Source organism: Dermacentor silvarum, chromosome 3 (assembly GCF_013339745.2).
Source record: "Dermacentor silvarum isolate Dsil-2018 chromosome 3, BIME_Dsil_1.4, whole genome shotgun sequence".
Classification (NCBI taxonomy): Eukaryota; Metazoa; Arthropoda; class Arachnida; order Ixodida; family Ixodidae; genus Dermacentor; species Dermacentor silvarum.
The window spans coordinates 224,578,453-224,606,018 of record NC_051156.1 but is presented as its reverse complement, the minus strand read 5'-3'; the positions used below and the strand labels follow the sequence as shown (position 1 = coordinate 224,606,018).

The 27,566-nt window shown below is 42.7% G+C and overlaps 2 protein-coding genes across 3 annotated transcripts in view; one reads left to right on the top strand and one right to left on the bottom strand.

Moving 5' to 3' along the window:
* Positions 1–65: 65 nt before the first annotated feature.
* Positions 66–10,248, bottom strand: LOC119446787 (amyloid protein-binding protein 2-like). The gene is made up of 11 exons (XM_049664381.1): positions 10,060–10,248; positions 9,544–9,632; positions 6,886–7,046; positions 4,920–5,043; positions 3,773–3,941; positions 3,582–3,638; positions 3,140–3,172; positions 2,966–3,037; positions 901–1,002; positions 325–449; positions 66–216 (listed from the first exon to the last, which is right to left on the bottom strand). The coding sequence occupies exons 1-11, from the start codon at positions 10,192–10,194 to the stop codon at positions 81–83; spliced, it is 1,203 nt and encodes a 400-aa protein (XP_049520338.1). The 5' UTR covers positions 10,195–10,248; the 3' UTR covers positions 66–80.
* Positions 10,249–10,566: 318 nt separating this feature from the next.
* Positions 10,567–27,566, top strand: part of LOC119446786 (tumor protein p73) — a 73,873-nt gene continuing 56,873 nt past the window's right edge. For both annotated transcript variants that reach the window (XM_037711335.2, XM_037711334.2), the window contains exons 1-4: positions 10,567–10,657; positions 14,071–14,126; positions 20,853–20,971; positions 23,306–23,384. In XM_037711335.2, coding sequence (XP_037567263.1) covers positions 14,106–14,126; positions 20,853–20,971; positions 23,306–23,384 — 219 coding nt within the window. In that variant the 5' untranslated portion in view covers positions 10,567–10,657; positions 14,071–14,105. The remainder of the gene's footprint in view (positions 10,658–14,070; positions 14,127–20,852; positions 20,972–23,305; positions 23,385–27,566) is intronic.

Here is a 27,566-nt window from a genome sequence, read left to right as displayed (position 1 = left end):
ATGTGAAAAAGACTGTTTATTTTTTAAGATAATATGACAGTGTAACAGAAGTTGAGTTTTACTGTACACATTTACCTTTTCTAACTTTCTACATTATGAGCAATAGACACACAAGATAATATGCATCCACCTTTCACTCTTTTTGAAGAAGCCAGGAGTAAATGGTCTTCAGGGAGCAGACGGGTCATGATCTGCATGGCCTTTTCAGCATGGTCTCTGCAGGAAGCAGACGGTGTGATATTGCTTAAAAAGTGAGCAAAAAATGCAAACGCACAAATAAGCAATGCAGGAGCAAAGTATGCAAGAACAGCGACAGCTAAATACCTTGCATTCTGAAACCTTCCAGATCGGTACTCGAGAACATAGGATGAGTAAGCAAGATCTTCATGTGCAAGGGCAACATGGAGGTTGTTGCCACCGTGGACACTTTGCCGTATATCCAAGACTTTCTGCAATGTGCATATAAAAAAAAAAAAATTAGGTGGTGCCCTGCATGCCAGACAACTGAGCTTTGAAAAGCCCTTTACAGGCTCTACAAGCACCCCACATGCCCCTCGCCACTTTTTCTTCACCGTTTGAATACTATGCATTCTCACACTGCGAAGCCATTTGGGTGGACATGGTTAATTTCTTCTGACACAAAGTACATCTTTGTGTCAGGCACTCCTAGCCAACGCCCATGCAAAATGTAAGCACAGGAACCAGTTGCAAGTATATCAGTGAACTAGTTTCCTTTAAGATTGCTAAGCTTGGGTACGCCAGCCATGTACTAGAGCTTCGTTGACCTCATAATGGTTGCTCTTAAGTAAATATAGCACAGCAAGTGCCATGGCATTGACACATTCAACACACCAAAAAATGCGTCGAAGCAGCAAAAGGTGCTGCGTGCACTTTACTCACCCTATATACTCGTACAGACTGACTCACAGAGTCTGTGTTCAGCAGGTAGAAGCCATAGTCAAGAAGGGTGTCTGCTGTTTTTGGGTGTTCCCGACCAAAATGCTCCCTGTGGGAAAGAAAAGAAACAAATGCGGTTATTACGACCGCTTCTTGCAGTTAACAGAGCAGGTCAGTAAACATAGTTTGAGCAGACAGGAGCGACATAAAATATTTTGGAGTTAAAAGAAAAATATAAATGAAAAGATACCCCGGCCCGTGCCACAAAGTACAATGGGCTTAAACCAATAGTAATATTAGCAAGAAGCAGATCAAAACTATTGCAAGAAATAACGGAGCCATAGCACATGACAATGAATGTTCTCTCCTACAAAATAGACACACCATCCATTATGTTGGGCGTGTTACGGTAAAATATCTAGCAAGAATATTCAAGTAAAAGAAGACAGTACTCATAACAAGTTGCCAACAAATCACATCTGGTGCCACTTTTCCTTGTATAAGCACTTAGTAAACAGCCAACAGTCTGCACTTTCCTGTTTGTACATCTCAGTATTTGTCTCATGTCTACCGTTAAGTGGTTCACAAAGATACAAATCAAAGATAGCTCTGCTGTTCACAAATCAAAAATACCGCTGCTGTTTCTACTACCGAAGGCACAAAAGTCTTTGCTCTCTTGCCACCAGTAGTCACTGTGGCACATATTGTGGTCTCACATGTTACTGTTAAAAGTGCATTACATTTCACTACCTCACCATAAACAAGTGAAAGATGAGAGTCCAGCGTTGACTGCAAAGACAGCAGGTGACTAACAGGCTGCAGCAGAATGTTTGATACAATCCCGTTTTGCATGATTTCCTGGGGCCAATGTTGGCGATCGAGAATGCAAAAAATTACCCAATACAGTTATACTTCTTTTTTACCGGTTCATACGTTCCCGGAAAACACGATTTTTCAGCGGCCACATTCAGCATGTCACCAAACTGCGATCGTATGCGTTTTCTGGCCATTAGATCCCATGTAAACAAGAAAACGTGCGAGGCACGCGCAATCGAGAACGTCAGGCACCTGCAACAGCAACTTTCCCACAGTACTCGCCCGTCCTTCCAGGCCAAATGCTGCCACCGTACTCGGTTTCCTATTCCGGTACCAGCAAATCTCGCAGATTGTTGCACATTGCCATTCACAGCTATCGCCATCAACCTTGTTGCGATAAGCACCTTCGCCTATCTGTTCCACAGTGCGTGTGGCGTAAGAAACGCACTGCCATTCCCTGCTTCAAGTGGCACGAAATGAGTGTCATGGTTTGCTCTGGCAGCATCATGGCATCGTATTGCGGTGTTGCCCAATAGCTCATTTTGGTTTGTGTTTCCCATCGCCATCTTAAAACGACAACGTGCATCTTGGGTCACTCAGGCTTCACAAGCTCGACTTGCTTCAGCGTCTCATGCCACAACGATTCTCGCAGAGTGGGCACGTGAAATATTTCCGCCAAATTGCTCCAGCCGAAGAAGCTGCTGATCCAGGCAGAATTTGAGGAGAACGAACGTAACCTCGCCGAAGCTGCAAAAACGACAACGCGGGTCTCGGGCCGCTCGGTCACCACCAGATCGGTACGTGTTGGCGTATGGTGCTGCAACGATTCTCCCAACGCTTTGCATTACGTAGATGTGAATAACAGCTGAGGCCGCTAAACTTTTTAGTTACTTTGAATCGTACATTTTCCTGCTTCTATGACGTTCTACATGCTCCAACCAGCCTGAGAGAGTTCAGTAGCCTTTCTGTTATGTGCACTCATAATATGGGTCCTTGAACGGACAATTTTACACTGGACAGGGTACCCTGTGCTCGCTATCCAGAAGTTGGCATGAGAGCAGCAGTGTTGGTGCTGACACGTTGCAAAGTTGTCTTCAAACAAAGTGCGCCCAAAGATAGTGACGCCCGCTACACGCTAAGCGCGTCCTGCAAGACCTAAATAAAGTTTTTCCTGTCCAGTTCAGTCCCACAGATAGTGCTAACATTTTCAGCGAGTTGTGTGGTGCATAATACAATTTGGGAACAAATGTACTTGCCAGGCCATGTGAAGTGCCTGCTTAATCAGGAGCTCCGCCTGCTTGAATTCCCTTTTTACAACACATGCCTGAAAAAAAAATTTTTTTTGAAAGAAAGGAAGGAAGGAATTGGATGCATTCATTGTAAGACATGCTTAAATGAGCTGTGCAACTGGTTCAGTATTACTTACTTTCGAAGCTTGCCGGAGGACATCAATAATTGACTGAAAGATAGGACAACAATCAACCACAATGTATTTCCAGAGTGACCAACACACACTCCCAATGTGCAATATTTCGCCACAACTGGAGCTTGGTCAAACAAATAATTGCTCCAATACTCCTACACAAACATCAAAGGTCCTGCACGTCAGAACACTTGCCCCAAAGATGTTGCTCTGCAAAAAACCTTCCACAATATATACATAACATCACTGCATCAAACTAGACTGATGAAAAATTCAACATGTTAACATGTAAAACAAACTGTTTCAACACCATCAGCATGAAGCGTACACTTATCAGTGAGTAGTTCTATATTTAAAAAGAAGAAGACTAAAAAAAACTGATGGTGCTCTTCAATTCATAGATGCTGTGTTAACCCATAAGAACTGACACACAGCTTGCGCTTACCTTAGGGTGTGCATTGGAATTGAGGTGCATTAGAGCCTGCATTGCCCATTCATATGCCTGCACACAAAAGATGGAACCACACATTACGTGAAACAGAGAAGTCCTCAGCGTATTTTTAGTTTCCACCTCAAGAATAACAAGGTAAACACTGTGTGCTCTGCTAGTGTGATGAAAGACAAAAGACATCATGCCTCTTTGTACTGGCTACGGCTGGAGTAGAGTGATGAGAACTCGGAGTAGAGGCCCGCCAGGTTGAGCGAGTGGCCCACATTGGTGAGCTTGACAATGTACTGCTTGGTCTCCTCCAAGGTATCCATGGCTTCTGTGAACTTGCAGTACGACTGCTGTACGTGCAGTAGCCTGTGAACATAGTGCAACCACAAAATAATAGTTGGGAAAACAGGTGCAACTGCTCGACTGACTGCTGAAAACATGACCTACTAGGTGCCTTTTCAGTCCCACCACACACAATAAAAAGGAATGCATTGAGCTTCAGTCCTAAATATAGGCATCTCCAACACTTCCAAAGAAGGGTAATCTCTCTCATTGAAAGTGGAAAAAAAAATTATATAATTGCGGGATTTACAGTCACAAAGCTGGCTGCGAGAGATGTATTGGAAGGCTCCAAATTAACTTTGACCATTTGGGATGCACCCAAAGCACGGCACACAAGTACCCTGCACTATGGCACCTCAGGCAGCCCACCGTGCAGTTTCGTTGAAGGTAAATCAATATATTAGTACATATTGTGTAGATTGGAATAATCATCACTCGATTGTTTTTTTCCAGCCAGCAGTGACTAAGAAACTGGTCATGGAATGGAAAATTTAAGTAAACCTAAACTGATAAATGACAGTTTTAAAATACAAATGTGCCGCCGTTACCAAAAGCACAGCATCAAGAGCACAGCATCAGTAGGTCACAAAATGACAAACATGAGAGGAATGAATGACCCCAGCATTTCAGAAATAAAGAACCAGCTTTTTATTGATATATATCCACTTCACAACAATTTATCAAGAGCAGTCAACCACTTATAAAAGCGAATTAAATTGTTTTAATTGTGAAAAAAAAAACATAAAAGAGGCTTTGTCACTTTTTTACCGAGCCTTACGGTCTTCAATGGCAAAAGGTCACGTCTTAGCATGGAACAAATTCTAATAGAATGGCAAGCAGAGATACCATGATGTCAAGTGATGTATGTAGCTACTATGAAGAACTGCATTGGATTTTTTTTTTCTAACATTACACAAAAGTGAAGGAATTGGCAAAAGTGACCAGTAGGGAACACGGCATCTGAACAGGCAGTAGCAAGACCCAGGAGGCAGCAGGACCCACCTTAGGCAACATTCCAGCGCAGACACCCAGTGCTTGTAGTCATCTATCTTACGACACAATGAAAGACAGCTAAGCAGAACCTTCTCACTCTCACGGAACCAGCCAGCATCGCTGAGGAAATTGCCTGCACACACAAAGCCAAAGCATCCTCAGAGCAAGCAGTCATTAATGTGCTGACAAATTATAGCACACAAGAGAACAGCAGACTTATCTCCACTCAAAACACTATACACATCATGCCCGTGCAGTATGCCCAATATATTTAAAAGCCTATTTGGCAAAGGCCTGTGTGGAAAGAGCTCGGCATCAGAGTTCAGCTTTCCATGCACTTAGACACACAATAGAACTATTCCTGATTGACTGAAGTTCATGTATCACTCACAGTTTGCGAGCAGTAGTAGCTTGTCACAAAAATTGCACAATCAAATATTGCCACCTCACTGTCAACACTGATTAAATCAACAAAAAAGGCACTACCAATAGGAAATTGAAAAACAGCTTTTAAAGGGAAATATGCGTCACAACAAAGGCAATGACATCTATGCGATTTAGGTAAAACTCCCCAAAACTTTTTGCTCCTTTGTTTTTTTGCGTGCTCCTGCATTGTGTATGCCATTGTGTGTGCATAAGTGTGGGCGCAGCCGTCCGGAGTAGAACTCAATTGCCTGAATGGTGTCTGATCACTGGCAGCGATTCTGTCTGTCAAAATTGATAATGGGCTATAAGATATACTGTCTCACCACAAAAAGAAAGGATTTAGTGGCACTTAAAAAGATAGCAATTTCCAAGTCACTCTGGTTGGCATATAAGACAGGATAGCGTACAGCTTCACCTCCTGTGTCAGACTGGAAGCTGATGCCCTGGAACGAATGTGCTAGATAGGTGAAAGATGGATTGGTGAAAAAGAAGTAAGCGTCTAGACAGATAGAGTGAGAATGTTAATGTCTACAGCAATTTAAACTCATGCCCTCAAATATCTTGCGCACCTGGTAAATGATGCCAATGCAACAAGTCTATAGCAGAGTTTATTACCCATGCAAGCATACTTGTGAACTTAATATGCGGTAGGGGTAGCAAAAGAAAATTCTTGTGATAGCAGCTGGCCAATCCAGCCTTCGTGTAAGCCAGGCACCAAGTCAGTGCCCATAGGACACACAATGTGTCCCAATAAACAGTTCCCCTTTAAAGGCCTACAATATATTTAAGGAAGGAAAGAGACCATACACTCAGAACTGCTTTTGAAAAAATATACATTTGTCCATAGATAGTGTAAGCATCCTTCTATACATTCTGGAAGACAGCCTGACATTCCAATCACATAGAATTGCTTCCAAACCTGGCATGGGAACAACAGTTCATTATTCACAATTTAGTTGTCCCCTTTCCACTTATGTCCTATTTTCTTTAACTCTTTTATTGTAACTTTCTTCTCACCCATCTTTTCTCTTAGCCTGTATCTCTCCCATGGCTGTGGGATAGTTGAGGGGTGCTATGTTGTAGTGATGCCTTTTCCAGTGCTAATGCCTTATATAGCACGTCCTCAGTGGTCAGAGCGACACTCTGCTGCATTATTATCGGGATCAGCTGGCCGTAAGCTGCGGATGATGAGACTGGCATAGAATCGAGCAGAAGGCATCATTACAAAATAGCAGTCCAGGTGTCTACTGGGAAGTGAGACAGTTACAATGCCAGTGGCCCTTTATTTCCTACCTCCTTTTGTCTTTAACACAATATACTACTACTCTTGGAACTACGCAGGTGTTCATTTATCTAGGCCAAGTAGTCACAGTGATGTCATCTGTTAATATGAAAAGTAAGATTATGGTACAACACCCCATACAGCAACACCAATTCTTAATGTATGTTTGCCTGATGTCTAAGATGAAGAGCTGTGACAGCGATTCCCCCATCCATAGGTTCCTTTTACTCATATGCTCAACCCTTGTACAAGAGAAATGAAACTCACCAATAGATATTCCTACAGATATGAGGTACTCAAATGAGTAGTGGTGTGGTGAAGCATTCGGTGATGCAGATGCACACCGTCGGTGATAGGACTCGGCTAACAAATGTGCTGTCTGGGTGCCATGGTCCATAACTGCTTGGAAGCAGTGGTGCAGGAGGTGCCTGAAAATTTATGAGCATTGAGGAAACCAGCTTTCACTTTATTTGTAAAAGAAAGGAGATAGCATAGACAGTGTCTCTAGAATAAAGCATTTGGATGAATTTCAATATGAGGAATAAAAAAGTATATGCTAGATTTGAAGTTCATAATGTATAAGAAATTTCGTTCCTCTGAAAATCACTTTCTGGTTCATCAAAATGACAAATAATTGCACAAAGCTGTAATGTCGCTGATAGACCCTAGAACACAAATGTCTCATTTGCACAATTCAAAGTAGAATAAATATAGCAAAACAAAAACGAACACATTTTAACTTAAACACAGCGCTTCGTTTATTGCAAAACAGTTCCTTACATGCATGACTGAAATGTGTTGCAAGATATCTGTATTCATTGGAAACATGTGGTGTTTCCACATTCAATTTTTTGAGAAAATGCCTCTCAAACATCATACACCTGAATGCCTGATGCCCTGGGTTCCACACAGCAGGTCAGCAACTATTTACAACAGTCATGGGTTGACAAGCCAGCAGGACCTTGTCAGGTTGGCACACATGCTTTTGTGGCCATGAGGTAACTAGAGTATAGCCTTACTTAAAGGCACGTGACAACAAGATTCTATGGTAGCCAGAGGCAAATTGCATAAAAATAGGTGCAGTGTCTAAGAGAACTTGAGCCCAGCTTAAAAGCTTATTTCTCTCACAAAACGAAAGCAACCACTTGAAAACAAAATGATGTGCCAAAAACTGCACAGTCCCAGTAATAATTGTGTTTAGGACCAAAATGTACTTTGACATAGACCTATTAAGCTCATACCGGTGTTACATGTACACTTCTGATCACGACCGGGGCCAATCCGGATCGTATTTCTTGATCACGATCAACAATGGTCGCTGCTACACGGTCCAGTGATCTGGATCAAGTTATTATCGTCTGCTGATCGATGCAACTCAGAATTGCATATTGCCTTGCTACAAATTCAGATTTGCAAAATATGATTAAATTTGGACACTATTTCAATTTTGCACCTTACTATTGCTGATAAAAAGGTTTCTGAATGTTTTTTATTGAGCTGCCTTGACTTTTTGTCTTTAGCGTTTTCAGAATACCGCGCTAGATGGTGCGGTATTCTGAAACGATCGCGATCAAGAGACCTGATCATGATTGTTCTAATTTGATTCCCACAAGATCACGATTGCAAATGACCATGTAGCAACACTCGATCCGGATCAGCACCGATCTCGATCAGAAGTGTACGTGTGACACCGGTATTAGTGGAAAATACTTAAAGTTGAAGTCAAACATATCAAAATTTCGTGAATATACTAAGATTGTTTCATTACTCAAAATGCTGACTGTTCATAAAGCAATTTACTAACTTTGTCCTGTAGCGAAGAGGAATGATTTGAGGCACAGGCAAACGGAAATATTCATAATAGTCATGAAATAGGTGGTCAAAATTTGGGTTGCTATTATACATTGGTTCTGGCAAATCAGTTCTGCCGAATCCTGCAAGGTAGAGGAAGTATGATGAAAGGGAAAAGTTGTCCTCCACCCGAATGGGAGCAAGAAGCTACAAAGGAAACCCATACGGGTTTCTCAGTTGAGGAAAAAATTGTCTTGGTCCGGGTTTCCTTCATAGCTTCGTGCTACCATTCAGGCGGATGACAATTTTTTCCCTTTCATGATACATTGGTTCTATGGTGCAGATGGGTCCAAATAATCAAGCAGGTCAGAAACATCAGGTTCTTTAAATTCAGTCCGTGACTCTATGTATTTTGCCATAAACTGGATGCAAATAAAAAATCATTAAATTGTTGGTGTTATTATGACAATTGTAACCAAGCTCTAAAACTCAGGCACTTTACAAGAAAATCGTAAAAGTTGGCAGGCATAAAAATTATCTCTAAGCCCAGCAGGATAAACACCAAGAACATGGGGCTGAAGAGATATGGCGAGATCAGATTACTTAAATATGTAGGAGGACAGGCCTTTATGATAAGCACACAGCAGCCAGTTCATAACGAAATCCCGATAAAGACAACACATTTGTGCATGCTCAGCCAAAACGTTGGAGCACAGGGCGCAATGATTAAATAAAGGAGTCAAAGGATAGCAAATCATACTATCTCCCAGGAATCTGCGGAGATACAAAGGGAGGGGCGGGGGATGCTGATTACATGAGCCACAAACAAAAAAGAAGAAAAATCAATCAACCGGCCCCCCATTTCACGTACATACCTCACAACTCGCGTGCTACAAACAAATGGCCCGACATAAATAGGCGCATGTTGGTAAAAAAAAGGAAGGAAATCACAGAAGTATTGAAAGTTGGGCGAGTCCGTTTATATTTAAAACCGCGCGAAAGGACTGTGCGGCCAGAAAGGCAACAAGGCAACGCATCACTGTCTTGTGTCGTCTTTCTGTTTATCCAGTTCTCTAGTGCGGTTTTACGTATGCCGGGAAAAAAAAAAGACCTTCAATTGCGCAAAATACGTACCTCTTGTCTTTCACTTTTGTAATCTTTGCGAAGATGTCCAAATCGTAAAATTCGAAGCCTAGAAAACATAGTTTGTTCTGCTTGTACAGCTGCAAAACAAACAAGCAAACACATCTACGTTATCCACGGTATAGCAATAAGGTCGCCTCAATGCTGCCCACCGAGACTTATTACTACCGTACCCCAATTTTAGTGTGAAACTTGGAAATGCTCGATTGCCGATATAACCAGTTAGTTACGAACTAAACCATATGCAGATCATCAGTTGATGTGCAACACTGCGTTCCTGATGAACCGCCGACAAAGCAAGAAGCTTTACAGAACACCGTACATGCTAATCCCTTCTAAAAAACTTTTTCGATTGCGAAGCATATCAAAATATAATGGCAGAATAAAACCTTGAGGTGGATTATCCAGCCCACATTTTAGCAGACGGGTCATACACAGTCATGAAAGAACATTAGTTTAGCGTGTGGTTTCGTGGCTTGAGAAGGTTCACACTCCGCCGGATCTCACCTGATATAATATGTCGAAGGCGATGCTCTCCGGAAGATATCTTAAGTCCTTCTGAAAGATCGGGTAGTTGTTGACCAGCGTAGTAACAGCCGAGTTGTACAGGGAATCTGGGATCCACTCTAAGCGGGAAGCCATGTTACTCCTAAATTGACATGAGAACGAATCGCAACTGCTCGCGAGGCAGCCTGGTGTCTGATTCGTGAAAAAAAAAAAAAAAAGAATGCCTGAGAAACAAGTGATTTATTTGTTATCAGCGAACATCCAGATAAAAAAAATTATGGTTATATATTAGTGCGCTGAAATCATTCGATAAAAGAAACAATGCTGTACAAAGTGGACTGGGAGAAAAGTTCTGCTGTAGTACTTGTAAATTAGCTCTGCTTATTTATTCTAATGTGCTGCAACATTTTCCAAACTAGTTTTTTTATACACAGCGTTCTGTACGCTGAAGCAGATAGTATGGGGGAAATTTTTATATTTTCGTGTTACGATACAACGGAGTTAGTTTCGGTATCGAACTGTGCATGTTTGTGTCGCAGAGCAGTTTTGTTTGTATGTCTAACGGCAGCCTTTGGAAGCCTTGGGGCATTGGTGGTAGGTAGAGTGTACTAGAATATGGTCGAGTGGGACGAGCGGCTGGGGCGGCGCATGCTTTGCAGTGAGGCGCCCGACGTGGAAAAATACTGGGGCGGCGCTGCGGTCGAACTGGATTGGGCTGCATCAAGGTCGCGCCGTTGGAAACTGCTGGCGATACAGCTCGGCAGGGTCATTCGTAGTACTTCGCGCGCTGGTATTTGCGTTCAGACCGATAAAATGGGGTTCATAATTGCATATGGCATGTATTTATGCCTTAAGAATAAATTCCTTTCCTTTCTCTTCTTTATTTATTTTTTATTATTTTTTAATGCCGCTTGGTGATTGCGCGTGCATTGCGGCCGCAGTGTCGGCTTTCATTTTACTATGTTATTGTACGGTTCCCTTTGGAGAAAAAATGTTTTTGTCGTTCTTCAAGCAACATGTATGTCTCGTGTGTATTGTTGCGCATATAGTTTTCCATCAGTAGGTCTTGCGAAACGCACACGAAGCAACATATGTAACGTTCCTGCTTGCCGCTTCAAACAAGTAAAGCATATCTGCCCCATCCGGCGCCTTGAACTCAGATTTACTGGAAGCATTGGTATAGATAAAAAAAAAAAAAATAGGAGTAAACTGCAGTGCAACATTCCATTCAAGTGTCCGCATTTCTCGCGTAACAGAATGTGGAGTAATTGGTACGGGGTCATTTACTGCAGTCGGACCTTGAGCGCCGAAAACGGTTTTAGTTAGCCATTCTATATGCTAATCTTTGGCCGTAAGCCGTACGTGGATTTTTTTTTCAGTCGATTCTTCAAAAAATTAAATAAAGCCTGCGCGGTAGCCTAATTAGTGCCTATATCGTGGATACGGCGTTGCGCTGCTAATTCTGGAGCTCGCGGGTTCAATCCAGGTCGCGGAATTCCATGGGAACGAATTGGAATAGACTCGTGGTACTTCTATTTAGGTGCGCGTTAAAGAACCCCAGGTGGCAAAAACTATAGCGGTTGCCTCATAATCATATCGTGGTTTTGCCACGTAAAACCCAAGAATTTGCTTATATTAAAAAAAAAAAGAAAAAAGCAGGTGGCTGCGTTCTTCGGCCTATTTCTGGGGGTGTAAACAACATAAATTATTCTAGAGTCTGATTTCCGAGAAAAACATGTTACGCTTATCCTATATTTCATGCGTAATTGTAATGCCGTTCCCAAATGTATGACCGCTCAACTCTGTAGCGTTCAGTTATCTGATGCACTATCATAACGACTATAATAAACAATTAAAGGAACGGCATACCTCACACAGAGGTAGAGATATGTGCAGATCTGTTGCGTTCGTTGAAGAAGATAAGTGTGGTACCACATGGGGCACTCAGTTTTAATGGGTTGCAAACATGATGAGACTGTCAGCAATTCTTGTCTGACTCAAGTTAGCAGATTTACAGGCTGCCCCAAAACGGGGCGTTTATATAGAGCTAGGAACTTGTTAAGCAGGACTTATTAACACCCGTCCGTTAATTCTCTCAGGAACTGCGCCTCTGCGCAACAGCCACGACTATCCGACAGCAAAATTATTCGGAATAACAGTCCTCACTTGCATGCAGTCACTCACCTTTGAGACTTCAATAGTGCTGTTATGCATTATATTAGAACGGAAATGACTATTCCGCGTCGTACATCATAATAATAACACTTGCACACACACAAACACACACACACACACACACACACACACACACACACACACACACACACACACACACACACACACACACGCACGCACGCACGCACGCACGCACGCACGCACGCACGCACGCACGCACGCACGCACGCACGCACGCACGCACGCATATATATACAGGGTGTTTCAGCGAACACTTTCAAAATTTATTTAAGGTTACCTGTGGCAGATAGCCCGATTCTAGTTAAAGAGCTGGTCTACTGGAAGAGGCGGGCATTACTTGCAAAAAACATTGAAATGCATAATCGACTAATTACCAAAAATTGACTAGTTTTTAACTAATTACCTGATGGCCCATATTGCAATTTACAAATTGTAGTCGTGGAGTTCGCAAAGCGGATCCATTTGGAATTAATTATCAGGATAACACCAGTTTCGAGATATTAATTCCCAAACTTTGCGCAGAAATGCATTGGCGTTCCAGCTAGTTTTGTGCATCAATGCGTAAATCGACGTTTTGTTAAAAACTTAACTGGAACACCAATGCATTTCTCCGCAAAGTTCGGGAATGAATATCTCGAAACTGGTGTCATTCTGAGAATTCGTTCTAAGTGGATCCTCCTTGCGAACTCCACGGCTACAATTTGTAAATTGCAATGTGGGCCATCAGGTAATTAGTCGATGATGCATTGCAATTTTTTGTGCAAGTAATGTCCGCCTCTTCAAGTAGACCAGCTCATGAACTAGAATTGTGCTCTCTGCCACAGGCAACCTTTCAGAATTTTCGAAAGTGTTCGCTGAAACACCCTGTATATATATATATATATATATATATATATATATATATATATATATGGTTTTGCCTGCCATGAATATTATTTCTGCGAATGAGTTTTATTTCCAGTATTTACTAATAAGTGTGTTTGTTTCTGCAAACACGTGCGCTTATTCCGGTCGGGAGTTCTCACTTTCTCAATTACTGCATTTAGCATGTTTGTTATTTTCCCCTTATATATATATATATATATATATATATATATATATATATATATATATATATATATATACCCTTTGAGTTCATTACCTAGAAATACATTGGTCATTCTTCGCGCCACGCAGTAATAAACCTGGTTTATTTCACTGTAATATTGTTTTCTTCGATCCTTGTCCCTGATCAATATCCACCAACAAGAAGCGCGTGTAAAATGACACGATATCAATAATAAAAGTTTCTTACGTAGCCTTCATGGTGCGGAGATACCAGTTACTTTTAGAGGACAGTGGTAAAAACAGCAGTTCACCTGGCTAAAACTACATTTGGCACCGGCCGTCAAGAGTCATGGGCGCACCGAAGCAACTAAACATTAAAAAAATGTACTGTACAGAGGTTCTGCGAGAAAAACTGGGCGTCCGTCAGCGTCCGCGTAGCGAACGCGCGCTCGCTAGCAGACGACGCGCTTGACAACGACAGCAAAATTGAAGACGTCGCGTTGTATAATCCCTGCCTCAAATATATATGTTTGACAAAATGGTGTAAACATAAAGTTGCAGTTGAAATAAAGCACTATTTTAAGAGCGTACTATGCGCAAACGGCCTCGGCGCCCGCAGCGAAATTACGTTGAATATGCCGCGGAGCGCGTCTCCGCCCCAATCCAGTTCGCTCGCAGCGCCCTCGCACTATTTTTCCACACGCGGCGCCTCAGCGGCAGAGCGCCGTTCGGCCCACTCGACCATTGTCTAGTACACTCTAGTGGTAGGCAACTTTTGGTGCACTTGACTGACTTGCTGTACGATGGACAACGCAATCGCAGAAGTAAGTGTCACTGCATATCTGCAATCGCTAACGCGCCTATAGATTTCAGCGCGCGCTTTCGCGCGCTGCTGTCTACGATGTCGCGAGCGCCGAGTTCCTCTTTTCGAATTCGCCTGCAGCGCTAAACAGGTGCACAGGCGCACGTGCGTGCATTCTTTGTTGTGACATTGTTGACGGCGCTAGAAGCTGTTTCGTGCGGCACAACAGGGAGTGCGTAGTGAATACATTTAGCACTGAACGATTAGTGAGATGTCACTATTCTCACGGAAGCGCGCGCTTTTTACTGCTACTAGCTTTTACGCGACCGATTGCATCACATGCCGGTAATTCGCCTGTGTTGCGTAGGCTTAGCCCCGCTCTGCGCTTTAACACTGCGGATTTAAACTTTGCCGGTATCTGCAAGCTCTTGAACCTGCGACTATGAAAAATGCATTAAAAATGCAAAACAAAGCAGGAACGGTGCACGACATCGTGTTTTTCCGTTTCTACTTGTAGTTTAGTTGCAAGGTAAAACGTATTTTTTGTCCTGGCCTTGTGCTACGCAGCGTGAGCGTCAACACGGCGATTCTGCATAGTGGTTGTGCGCACACTTCTTGAGAACCTACGATGGATGTCCTTTGTTTTCTTGCTTTTTCGCCATATGTTGGTTCTCGCAAACAGCGACGAAGAATCGCTCGTTGCAGCTAACTCGGTACGTTCGCAAATTAAATGCAGTGGTGCCCTGGTTTACGATCGTTTCGGTTCATGAAAAGCTTCCTATACAAAAACTTGTGAACACAGAGCGTTAACAAAATGTTATTTCGTCTCATGAACACTGCCTCAGCTCACGAACTTCGTATTGGACTCCCGGAGGTTGCCTGAGGGACACTCAGATGAGGTCGTTTATTTCATGTTAAATGAAAAAGAATTATTCATAGTAATTTTACCACGAAATTATTTCCAAGCTTAAAATACAAGTTGTGTATTTGATGCACCAGTTCGAGAAGAAAGGTTCAGTGAATGGTTCCATAATGTTCCATAAAAGGTTCCATAATGTTCGAGGGAGAAAAAAAAAAAGGGGGGGGGGGGGGAGGGGAACACTGTAGCCAGGGCGCCTATCTAAATACATGTGAACAGAGAAGTCGTTTTTTTTTTTTTTTTTTTCGTTTTTCTCGGCAACCACTGCACCGACATTGATGTGGTTTGCTACGTTTAAAAGAAAAAGGTAAAAACTAATGACTGTGGCAACCTGATATTTTATTTAGGCTATCAATATTTTAAAAAATTGTTGAAAATTGCACAGTTTCAAGAATGAAACAAGTTCACCACTGTGTAACTCGCCAGTACAAAATATCGCAATTTTGTAAGCAGCATCTTACCATATGACTTAAGGATACATTTTAAACAGACAAAATTGTATTATACACGGATCTGAATTATAGCACTAGTATGTGTGTAGAAGTCTTGCAAAACCTTCATAAACGTTGTAAAAAATTCACGTAAGCTAAAAATTCATGTACCAAATTTGTCTACTTCGAGTGCTCAAACTGATGCAGTTTACAGAACTGCTATAGTTATTGTTGGTGTAGAGTGTCAAATTTGTAAAAGTCGTGCTTCAATTTCTTTTAACTTAATGACTTTCGCCTATTGTAAAAAATTCTATGCCCTAAGTCTAAATTTTGCTTCCTACAGCCCCTAGAATTTAACGATGTCTCATAAATGTAACAAATTTAATTCAAATCGGTTCAGGGGTTGTCTCATGAAAACATTTCTGCGTTTTACATGTATTTGAATAGGCGGCATCTGAGTTAGCCTCAAGCTAAATTCCTCTTGGGATATTGTGCCCGTTGGGTAGAAGCATAGGTGTGGACGTCGATCGTAGGCTTTGTTGAAGGCCATTAAGAGGAGGTGACCATGGTACTTGCTGAACTGCATGGTGAGCAACAGAAGGCTCTCGTCGAGGCATTTTCTAATGTGGAAGAGGATGACAGGGATGAGGCTAGCAGTGGTAGCACCAAATCTATACCAGAAAAAACAGAATTTCTTTGAGAGGCACCACCTCAACATAACTGTAACGAACAATGTTGCAGCTGTTGAATGGCAATGCGGTCCCTCATTCCTTGAGGGCTGCACAGCGCAGGAAAAAAACAAGTCACATTGGACGGATTTTGTTTTGCCAGAACTGAGTCTGCAGTTAAGAGACAACGAACAGAGGAGGAAACCCCCGAAGGAGATCCCCACAATGTTTTTATTGGAAGTGGCTTCAGCCACCTGCCAGTCACCCACCAGAAGTTTTTCATGATCTCTCTCTTCATACGAACACTTCACTGCACAGTACAAAATTGAACAGTAAACTTGTTTTCATAATCTTGTGTGTGTTTAAACATATTTTGTTTCCATCACTAGAGTCTGAACGATTTAACAAAATTTACATTGTTTCCCTTGGGGAACTCTGCTTTGGCTAATGACCACTTCGGTTCATGACCAGAGTTACGAATCAAGCTCGCGAATTGGGGCACCATATTATATATATATATATATATATGGGTGGGTGGACGTCTCATTTTTCCTTTAAGTATATATATTGTTGCCGTTAGGACTGTTATGTATATATAAAAAAAAATTCGCCTTTCTTAATTTGTTGGTTGAAGTCCTGGGAAATTCCTGTTGTTATTCTGTAATCTTTAAGGTCTACATTGGCATGTTTGCTGGCTGAAAACTATTTTTGTTTATTTTACCTTTTAGGTATAAGAAATTACATAATTGAAAAGTGGGATAATTACAGTCGGGTAAATATGCATAAGGCAGATAACAAGTGGTCTATTAGTGCTACATACTGAATGGGTGCAGAGGGAAGGAAAGAGCAGTTGAGGATACCAGAAAATTGGGTGGTGTAATGAGAAGGACCTTGATGGAGAAACTTGAACTTCACTATACTTTGCATGTGCATGTGTTTGCGTCCTTCAGGCCGTCATTAAGACGTACTAACTTGCCCAGCAACAAGCTCCGCTAAACTTGAGGCTGCTCTTGTTGCTGTTAGGACTCTGTCATCATCTGGCCCTGATGGAATAACAGGCAGAAAGAAATAACACTCATATGTCCTAGGTGAACTTGTCTGTGGCGCGAAATGCATTTTGTGAAATGCATTTTGTGTCTCTTCTCTTCTGTCCCCTTTTCACAAAATGCATTTCGCGCCACAGACAAGTTCACCTAGGAAATATCAGCACCAACTTGCCCAAGAAGAAGTTCTTTTGGAACACTCATATGGACAGAACTTAGTTCATTGCCACGTCTTAAAGAAATACTGCATCCGTGAGCCTTACAAAATATGCCACAACCTATGAAATGACAATGAAATGAAGCCAGAGAAAGCATAAGGGCTGTTAACTGTTGAACTGTTGTTTAACTAAAATCTTGAAATAATCAGGTAAAGGGAAATGAAAGTGGATCAAGTGGAGATTGAACCCCCACGTACCTTGCATTACATGTGCAGTGCCTTACCAATTAAGCTACCGCGGTGGCCATCTTCTCGCCCACTTTCTTGGGTGTGCAAGATTGACCCTGGGAGTGCTCGCCAGTGCCGTTCATGGTGAAGGTAGTAGACGTGGATCGCCCTTTTTAACGGCAGGTGTCACTTAGTACGTGACCTTAAGAGTAGGCAGCTATGCCTTCTGCCACTCCCTGCATGCAGATACCTCCTCTGCTTACAAGCAATATATATCTGGATTGTCACGGGCATGTTGCTAGCCTGGAATGGCATTACCGTTTCTCTAAAAGTGGTGGAATAAATAGAAGTGGGAAGAGTAGTTTTTTGGGACATCTTTTTTTGTGGGTGGTGGTGCCCATTTGGGTCTGTATATAGGGGATGAAGTGGCAGTCCTGTGTTTCTCGTTCGCGGCGCACACAGCTGTTTTTCTTCTTTTTCTCTGTGGGCATGCATGCTCGTAGTTTGGTTTTGTGCTTCTTCGGTCAAAAATCATCTGAGATGTAGAACCAAGAGGCCATCGCCTTTATGCTTAAATGCCTATAGAGAAATGGGGGATGCGATATTATAGTTAAAAGCTGACCTTGCCTGGTCTCCAGTCGGTCTGCATCTGTGTGGCCCAGACGACGCACAAAATGCCTGGTGGCATCGAGAACAAGAGCTGCAGACAGACTCGTTTCATGGCAAATTTCGATGATACTATCCTCTCTGGCTACGGTACTAGACGCTCGTTGTTGGAGGAGGCTTTGAAACATTAACTGACACTGAAGTAAACATGAATCATCACAGTGTATTTTTGCACGAGACAGTGAAGAACTAACGTCACTCTTGGAGAACAACAAAACCTACACCTCACACATGCTGAAACATGGATTATTGAAGCTCCAGTGTCGTTTTGGGGGACCGCACAAACCAATTGCTCACAGGTGCTATGTGCAAGTGACATTCAACGCTAGCGGCAGGCATTGCGTGAAAAGGGTGCATGTGAAACGAAGCCACGTCTGCGCTTCGCAGTTCGTCTCAGCAGCTGCGACTGCCATCATGCAGTCGCAGGCTGCATGTGAAACAGGCTTAGGAGAAGCAATTAACCTCAAGTTTGGCATCAGATTTTGTGTGTAAACATGATCTGAAGCAAGCATACCCTAGTTCTCAGATGTAACTGCACATATATGGATACTTGCAGAATTAAGTAACATATAGGGGGTATGCACTGAACCTTGATCTGTGAGGCGGCGACAGCATCACCGGGCAGCTGCAACATGTTTACGGTGGTCGGTTCGTCCGTGCGTCGCAGAAGTATTGGAGATGGCTATCGTCCAAGCCATCGTGGGGAGTTCGCACACAGCAGTGTTTTGTGCACGGAGCCATGAGTGCATGTTATTACGTAGAAAGTACTTGAATTAGTGTATCTGCGTGCACGGAGAGACTGTACGTGCCGCGATTGTGCGCCAATGCAGCAGCGGCATAATGGTGAACTGCGCGGTGTCGGCGTCTTCTTTTATGAGAAGCCACGGTGCGAGTGGCTTTTCATTGAATGACTGTGAATAACGAAGCTGCGAGTACAAACAGGCAGCTTAAGCGTCGAGATCTAAAAATTTGAATTCAATTTGAAATTTGTGGTGGCTGCAGATCGAGTTGGAGCACTTACTACTTTTCAAAGTAAAACAGTGTTAACGCTAATTTGTATGACGTCAATGAATGGCATTTACGGGACTACGTAAATGCTGACGGTCATTAAAAAGGAAAGAAGTTACAAATACAATATACTTGTTTCTTTCGAAAGCTGCGCGTCTCTAACCAACACTAAAACACATGCACGGCACGCAGCAGTTGTGGAGGTCTAAAAAACCATTTGAAAACAACCGCTGGCAACTGCTGCATCTAATCCCTCTCCGACCGTGACATCCCATTACGGTGGTAATGGGATGTACACACAATTCACACGCCTATTTCACACACAAAACGCGAACAAAAACGACGGACGCTTGCTCACCTTTCCGACAACAACAATTTGACTAATGGCTGCTGCACCCAGCCGCTCGTCAAATAATTATGGCCTTCCATGGATTTGTATGGTTTTAGTTGCTCGCGCGACACAAAACTTGTTCCGTGCACAAGATAGTTCTTGATGTCGGTGAAATCCACGCGAGGCAGCAGCCCGACATCGCGCTGAAGTTCAGCTCAAGGTTGGTCGACGGTGCTGCACAAGCGTGCTTTTTCTTCGTAGCGCAATCGCTAAGGTTTATCTAAACCGCGTGCGTATGCACTAAAGTGCATTATAGTCGCCGAACACACCATTTGACTATAAATACTGAAGTGCAACCTTCCGCTGAATCGTCCGTTGGGCTACTGCCAGCGCTCTAGGCCTAAGCCGCCTAAGGACGGCGACCGCCAACATGGTGGCAACCGCAGACGACAGTAGCGCTCCTCGCGGATGACGTCAAGTGCATACACCCTATGGTCCGGTGCATTTAGCTGTGCTCCCAGCAATATTAACTTCTCCACTTATTTACAGAACTTTCAAGAAAAGTTTGAGTGATCCATTAGTTTACTGCTGCTGTTTCATCTCCTACTGAGTCATTCCCTGCCCCTTCTTTTGTTATACCATCAGTGTGACCTGACCTCGCATCTTCATAGGGTGCCTACCCATTGCGACTTTTGCCAAAGTCGCAATGTCTACCGCAAAGTCTTCCCTGATTTTGTTTTTGTGCCCTTTAATTGGTGGGTGGCTGCACTCTAATCACCATTATTATGTGGTTGTCTGGTGATCGCCTGTTATTTTTGCACCGTGACAAGGTAAGCTGTACCTGCACCCACTTTTCTCAGCTGCTGTAGATATGTGTGAGCACTTAAGTTGCACTTGTGGGTGTTGTGTGTTCAAATATACAACCAGCTTACAGGTGCTCCCAGTAAATGTGTTTCCTTAATGTAACACATCTGCTGGCTTTATGCCTGTGTGTTGAGCACATTATGCCACCTTATGTATAAGTCGTGCACTAGTGCAGGTTTTGGCATGTAAATCCCCAGAATTTAATTTTAATTAGCACTAGTGCAGCTAGATCATGACACTCTGCTGTCTTCTAGGATTTGTAGGCATCTTAAACAAGAAAAGGAGGAAGCACAGGGTTTGTTGAAACTACAAAAACATAAGCAATTTGTTAAATGTTTGAAATACTGTGCCATTGTGTATTTTTGCTTTTTGCTTGTTAAATTTTACTAGTGGGAACAAAGTGCAGGAGACATGATTGTTGTCATGCTTACAGGGTGTTGGTGAGCTCGAGTGCACGCCACCAATGGCAGCATTAAGCCCAAGCTCTGTTGCTGCCCTGGTTCAAGAATTGAAAGGCACCTTTGGAAATACATGGCAAGCATTAAAGACCAGGTAAGCTTTAGCATAATGTAATCATGTATAAACATATTAGGTACTGTATGCTTTCGAAGCATGTGAGGGTGCTGACAGTAGACAGCTTTAGTTTAACATTAGCTTAATAGAGGGGTTAAGGGAAATAGCCTTACCGTTCTGCAAACTAACTTCGCAGAAAGCGAGTTACAATATAGCATGATAGCGTAGTTTATGTGCAGCACGCTATTTGATTATGCTTTAAATTTCGTATACCAGGCGCGCCTAAGTGATTCTATCTATTTGCCATGCTTTGCATGTGCATCCGAAAAGTGCGAGAGGTAGCGTAATGATAGCCGGGAGTGTGTTATATTTGTACATGGGGGCGAAATCAGTACAAGCAGTGCAAGCTGTCGATCATGGCCTCCGAGATGTTTTGATCTCAGGGGACATATGCCGTCGCATCTATCTCCCAACTTCGTCGATAGGTGGTGCTGCAATCCAGGAAGTGTCACTCGTTAGGCTTCGACGCGTGCGAAACTAGAAGCAATGTTGAAAGCTCCACAACTTTATCCTTAATACTCTGTCGTCGAAGAAGCCTGAGACTACGCAAAAGCTGTCTACGCGGTCATTTGCTTCGAACAAAGTGCATTCTACAAAAGCAACGCCAAATTCAGTTCGAAGCGCGCAGCCGGAACCATCGCCATGTTTTACGTAAGCCACGCAAAGGCGGTAGCACTAAATCTGAGAAATGACATGCGTGCGCTAAACGCTATGAGTCGTTCTGCGCATGCGCTTTTCGATCCCGCTATTCCGCTAAACACGCTAAACTATAAAACTGTCTAGTGAGACTGAGGGAAGATAGCAAACTTGAGTTGGAATACTCACTTGCTGTAGTTAATGTTTATTAACACTAACATCCAGCATGTATACCTGCTGTTGCAATAAATATATAATTTTCTTCAAGACAGTGCAATTGAGATAATGCTTTTCTTTTTAAGTATGCATTGCTGTGACAGTGACATCAGTAGATATATGATAGTCACTGGTTAATTAATCGTTTATCTGAGTTTCACTAAATGGTTAAAGCATTTTTTAATGTTTTTGAGTGAGTGGATTATAGTGGTCTAGCTGGGGTTCCAAATGGCAGAGGCATATTCTAGCATTGACCGAACCCTAAGTTATAGAATGTGTCATGCAAGTTTGAAGGAAGTGGGTGCAGAGCTAAAGTTGTGAAGTAAGCAGCCGAACATGCAGTAGGGCATTTTTAGTTTTGTAGCTAACATGCACATGCCACAAGAGATTCTTTGTAATTTGCACACTTCAGTGCTGTAGCACCCAAGTGTACAATTGGTTTCTCTTTATAGAATATGTGTCAATACTATTACTTGAAAGATATACTCTCATAGCTTTACATTTTTCTGTGTTCAGTTACATATATTACTTGAGCATCATTCAGACACATGGCCTTTGTTCAAGGTCATGCTGGTGGTTACTGCGCAGAATCAGTGAAATCGGTTATTTTGTGGCAGAGTATGCAGTCATATGCTGACTGCTGATCAGAAAGGGATTCACTTAGGCAAGGCAATTTAGAAGTAGGTGGAAAGCTTTTTATTCGAAAGAATGATACATGGTCATTGTTAAGTTTACTTACATGCAAAAATTAATTGTTAGAGACATAATCATAGGCTCTTGCAAAATTTGAAAATATACCATCATTTTCAATCTGCAAATCATCATTTGTAAAGAGTTCATTATTAAATGTCAAAAGCTGCATTCTTGCAATGATTTTTCTAGAAGCCATGCTGAGGTTGAAAAACGAATTAGTCTACAGGAACTCTGTGAAGTGTAATACACGCTTCCAAGATTTTGCAGGGAAGGCTTGTTAATGAGATCACGGGTAGTGGGTGACAGAGTCAGCTTGTTTGTGGACAGGAAAGACCTTGCCCAGTTTCCAGTTCCTGCGAAAAGTGGAGCAGTGGGATGACTGTGAAAAGAAACAAAATAACAGCCGACAACACTTCAGTGCATTTTGTCGCCTCTAAATTCACAGAATCCGGTGCCCAGGAGATGTAGAAATTAAGTTTGACTTGCACTGAAAGTAGTCTGGCTATTATGTGGTCATGTGATACTAACAAATGACAGTAATTATAGAGGAAATAACTAGCAGTAAAGGAGAAATATGCACAGCATTTAAACATTAATACTCATCACAGTTGAGTTTTTATGAGAATAGCGTTTGGAGTTTAAAATGAGTAGCGAATAGATTTCAAAGAGAATATGCCTGTCAAGGCCAGAACCAAGTGGGAATGGCAGAAAATTTGCTGTGCATTTAATGTGTCACTGAGATGATGTATGTTTTATGCCCTTGTACAGTTCTCCTGGTGACGCTGGCCGTCTTGAGGTTGACCACTACCAGATTACTCCTCTTGACATTGATGATATGGACGTAATGGTAGGTGCCTTTGTTTCACATTGCCAACAGCTTTTCAGGCTGTCTGTTTGGGTCAAGAAATCACTTCCACGGCTTTTCGACAGCCCCAAAACTAAAATGGGCATAGATGAAGAATGGCGTAATGATACATTAGCATTCTAACCAAGTTGTCATAACACTGAGCATGTGCACTATCACCAGTGTGTGAAAAACCAGAAGTGATGCATTAGTCTTTTTATTTTGCACATACGGCAGGCCCTAGCCGGGCCTGCCGAAATTTTTTTGATGTAACAGTAAGGCTGGGGGTTCAATTTATATGCGAAATTCTCCTTAAGTGGCTTCACGGCAGTGTGGCACATTCTGCCGTGAAGCCACACCTCAAGGCAAGGTTCTCTGCCATTCAAAGTTTCGTTATCTCCTAGGGGACCCCACCCCTGCATGTTAAAGCTCCTTGCTCTCCTACTTCATGGTCTCCATGGTTTCCATTTTGCGTTTAGTAGTTAGCGAATAGTGCACACGGTGCTGGCAAGCTTGTTCATCACCCGTTCTTGTGGTGCTCCTTCGGTCCACGTGAAGTGCTTCGTGATACAGTGAAGAGCCAAATCACCGTTGGGATTTTTGTTTGGTTGTGTTTGCTCCATTGCCCATGCGAGGGCTGCTGCGTCTGCACTGTCGTCCTCTGTCATGTGGATGTTAGCTGCAATGTGATCCGATTCACGTCACATGTCATGTGACTGATTCATCTGTGATCATGTCCATCGTGCAGATCCAACTTTATCAGCATAGCTGAAGAGGGGGGGAACAGAGCCGCTGGCCAAAGATACGACATGGACAAGTCATGTATCCGCGAATGGAGACTGCTTTTGCAATGATTTGAGTGTTGTTGTATCCTGTTATTTCCGCGGGTTATACGTGCAGATTTTTTTTTTTTTTTTTTTTCGGGCTGTTGCAATTGGGGGTGCAGCACGGTTATACGCAGAAAAATATAGTACTTGTGTTAGTGTCAACCTTTTCACTGTAACCTGTGCAGAGTGGATGCCTCGTGAAGTCCAGGCGGTAAGCAGAGCTATTTATTTTCAAGTGGCCATGATAGAGCTCATTTATAAATTTCAACCTGGATATAATCTACGATGAGGTTTAGAAGAACTTGTTGGCCGAGTTGGTGCGTCTTAGCAAACATTTCTTAACTGCGTGAACCAATGACCACAGAGAGAGCTTGAAATAAGGACAGGCGCAGACTTGCAACTAACGTTTATTTCGCAAGGACCACATACAAGTACATCCAAGAAATATACCACTGCCCGTGCACGTCAAAAAAAAGATCACCAAAAATAACTTTCTTCTTATGCAACACGCAACCTAACTACGTTGTTCAATAAACTGAGGTATTGCTGACACATTCATGTCCCTTTTTTCTTATATAGTACGCCTCGCGTAACTCTCTCGCTCGGCTATCACAGCACAAACACAAAATCTTTACTTCGTTCAGGATTGGCTTACATGTGCACGCCAAGCAGCGGATAGGAAGGTGCCCACTTGCATTATTCCCAATTGGCAATTCATACTCGTGCAAGCACACATCCACACACCTTCCTGTTTGGCCTACGTAGACTTTGCCACATAATAGAGGATCTGATAGACTACCCCAACACTGAAATCTACGTAGGAATTGTTCTGCTTTTTTCCACACCCTTGCAGCCTATTTCTACTTCTTCCTATGTGCGATCATATTCGAGCAAGCTTGCCGGGAGGCGAGAATGCCACCTCAACTCCATACCGTTTCAGAACCTTTTTTAAGTTGTCTAATGTCTTGTGGCACAACTTACTTAAGGCACAACTTCAGGTTTTTTATCTTTGCATTTCCTTGCAGTTTCACTAACCATGTTTTCAGTTTTTATTGTTAAATCTGGATGTAACGAAACTGACAAATTCCCGAAAAACTTCTTATGAAGAGGATTCCGTTATATGCAGGTTCGACACGAAAATTCGAAAAAGAAACACTTACCGTATTTACTCGATTGTAATGCGCACCCGTTTTCCGTGACCAAAAGAGAGGGGAAAAAAAATCCTTTCCGCACACCTCATGCTTTCATACAGAAATTCAACTATCGATCAAGTTTTACTCCCAATACACTAAGTTGCGATGAACAACACAGTCCCAGTTTCGCCCGAAAGGCGAAGCATCGATTGCAACAGCAAATTAGCAGACAGCTATACGAAGTAAGGATAGTAGTTTTATCGACCTTATAAACTTGTAAACATTTGCTGTTTAACTAAATTGGTAGACTAATGCCTAACCACACATACTACAGCACATGGTCGAAGCTACGGGAGCTAGGCTCGAAGTGTGTAGGAGGCGGCGATACTGAAATGCCGATGGCGATATGGTAGCGCATATTTAGGGTCATACTCAATTCTAACGCGCAGGCAATTTTTGGACCCATTTTATCGGAAAAAAAGTTGGGGGAAAGGTCACGCCCGCGGCGGCAAGATCGCCGGGTTGAGGGATGCAGGCCCACCTCGCGCACGCTGGCACGCACGCGTGCGCTCGCAGTCGCCGTGAATTCGAGCGCACCAAGCGCGACGCCGCCGCTTCGCATTCCGTCGCGGCGGAGAAGGTGCTTCCGGCTGCTGCTCGCGCAAAAACGACAAAATTTTGGGCGAAATCTCTAGGTTGTCGGCGGGGAAAATTCGTTATTTCGAGGGGGTCTCCCGCTGCCACTTCGTTACGTAGAGGTCTCAAATACATGTGCTTCTATGGAGTAACGGCGGGGAACAGAAAACTTCGTTATATCCAGGAATTCATTATATGGAGGTTCATTATAAGCTGGTTTAACTGTGTCTTCTTAAGCTCCGCTACTGCTGAAATGACTGATTGCGGGAACCCAACTTCTTCTAACCTTACAATCTGCTTGTCAAAGCTTTCCTGTATTTTGTGTGTGCATGACTTCTTTAAAAACGGCTTGATACACTGGGTGGCTATTGCCGGCTTCACAGTTTTTGATTGAGTCGAATTGTAGGGCAACGATTTCTTTTGGGACCTTGGGTTATATTTCCAGCACACATGGTTGTTACTGAAGGTTATAGCATTGTCCAAAAACGGAATATTGTTTTCCTTTGTTAGTTCATGCGTGAAGGTTAACCCTTTCCAAGGCACTGAAAGATGTGTAGTACACCTGCGATGTCGTCATACGTGGAAGTGGCTCGCTTTTTTTAAAAGTACAAGAAAATTGTCAACATAACGATAAACAGTAGCAACCTGGTCATGGTTGGACCCTTTGTTCACCACTCTGTCAAATTCCGATAAGAAAATATTGCACAAGATAAGAGCAACGCAAGAGCCTATGCATATGCCCTGTTTCTGCACCTAAAAGCCTTCTTCAATGTGGATAAAGGTAGACTTGAAGTAAAACTCAAGCAATGCTAAAAACCTATCAACAGTCAACCCGGCGGAGTTCTAAAAAAACACTTTGCCATTAACCTTAATACATTTTCGAACAGCCTGAAAGAATGAAACGTGAGGGACAGACTAAAACAATCTTCCATGTCAATGGAAAAAGCATGACCAGTGTTGTCGTTTAACTGTAAAACTCGGAAGCTGTTATTTCTTCCAAGTTTTTTGTTTCAAACGGGTCATTCACGTCTAGATGTGATAAACACTTCTGCAAAAATCTGCTTACTTCGTTCTGCTAAGTTCCTCGAGGTTTCACTCACGATAGAATGGAAGGGGATATCCTTTTTGTGTGTCTTGGCCGTAGAAAACACGATCAAGCCATCACTTTTGCTTTTGTTGACTGAGGTAGCCAGTTTGTGCAGCTCCATCTCCCTGCACATTGGAAACAGCCTTTGTGTTTATCTTTGTGGCTTTCACTGACCTAGGTTTGAAGTTCTTTTTGACAGCAGCCGTTGCCTTCTCGTAAAAAAGCCTCGGCGGCATTACAACAAACCCTCTTTCTTTATCCTGCTGTAGTAGTCTGAGGTCGTTGTGTCTGAGAAACCGGATGATACCTGACATGGGGTCCGTCCATTTTGGCAGTTCTTCAGACTTCTTCACTGTGTTAATTAGGCGAGTTCAATATGTAGGGGTTGTCCCGTGTTCAAGTTAATATGGTAATTGCATTGCATTATAAGACAGAAGAAAAGGCTACTTGTCTACTTATATTCGATCTTTAGAAGAAATGTTTTTACGTCTGAAATTTTAGA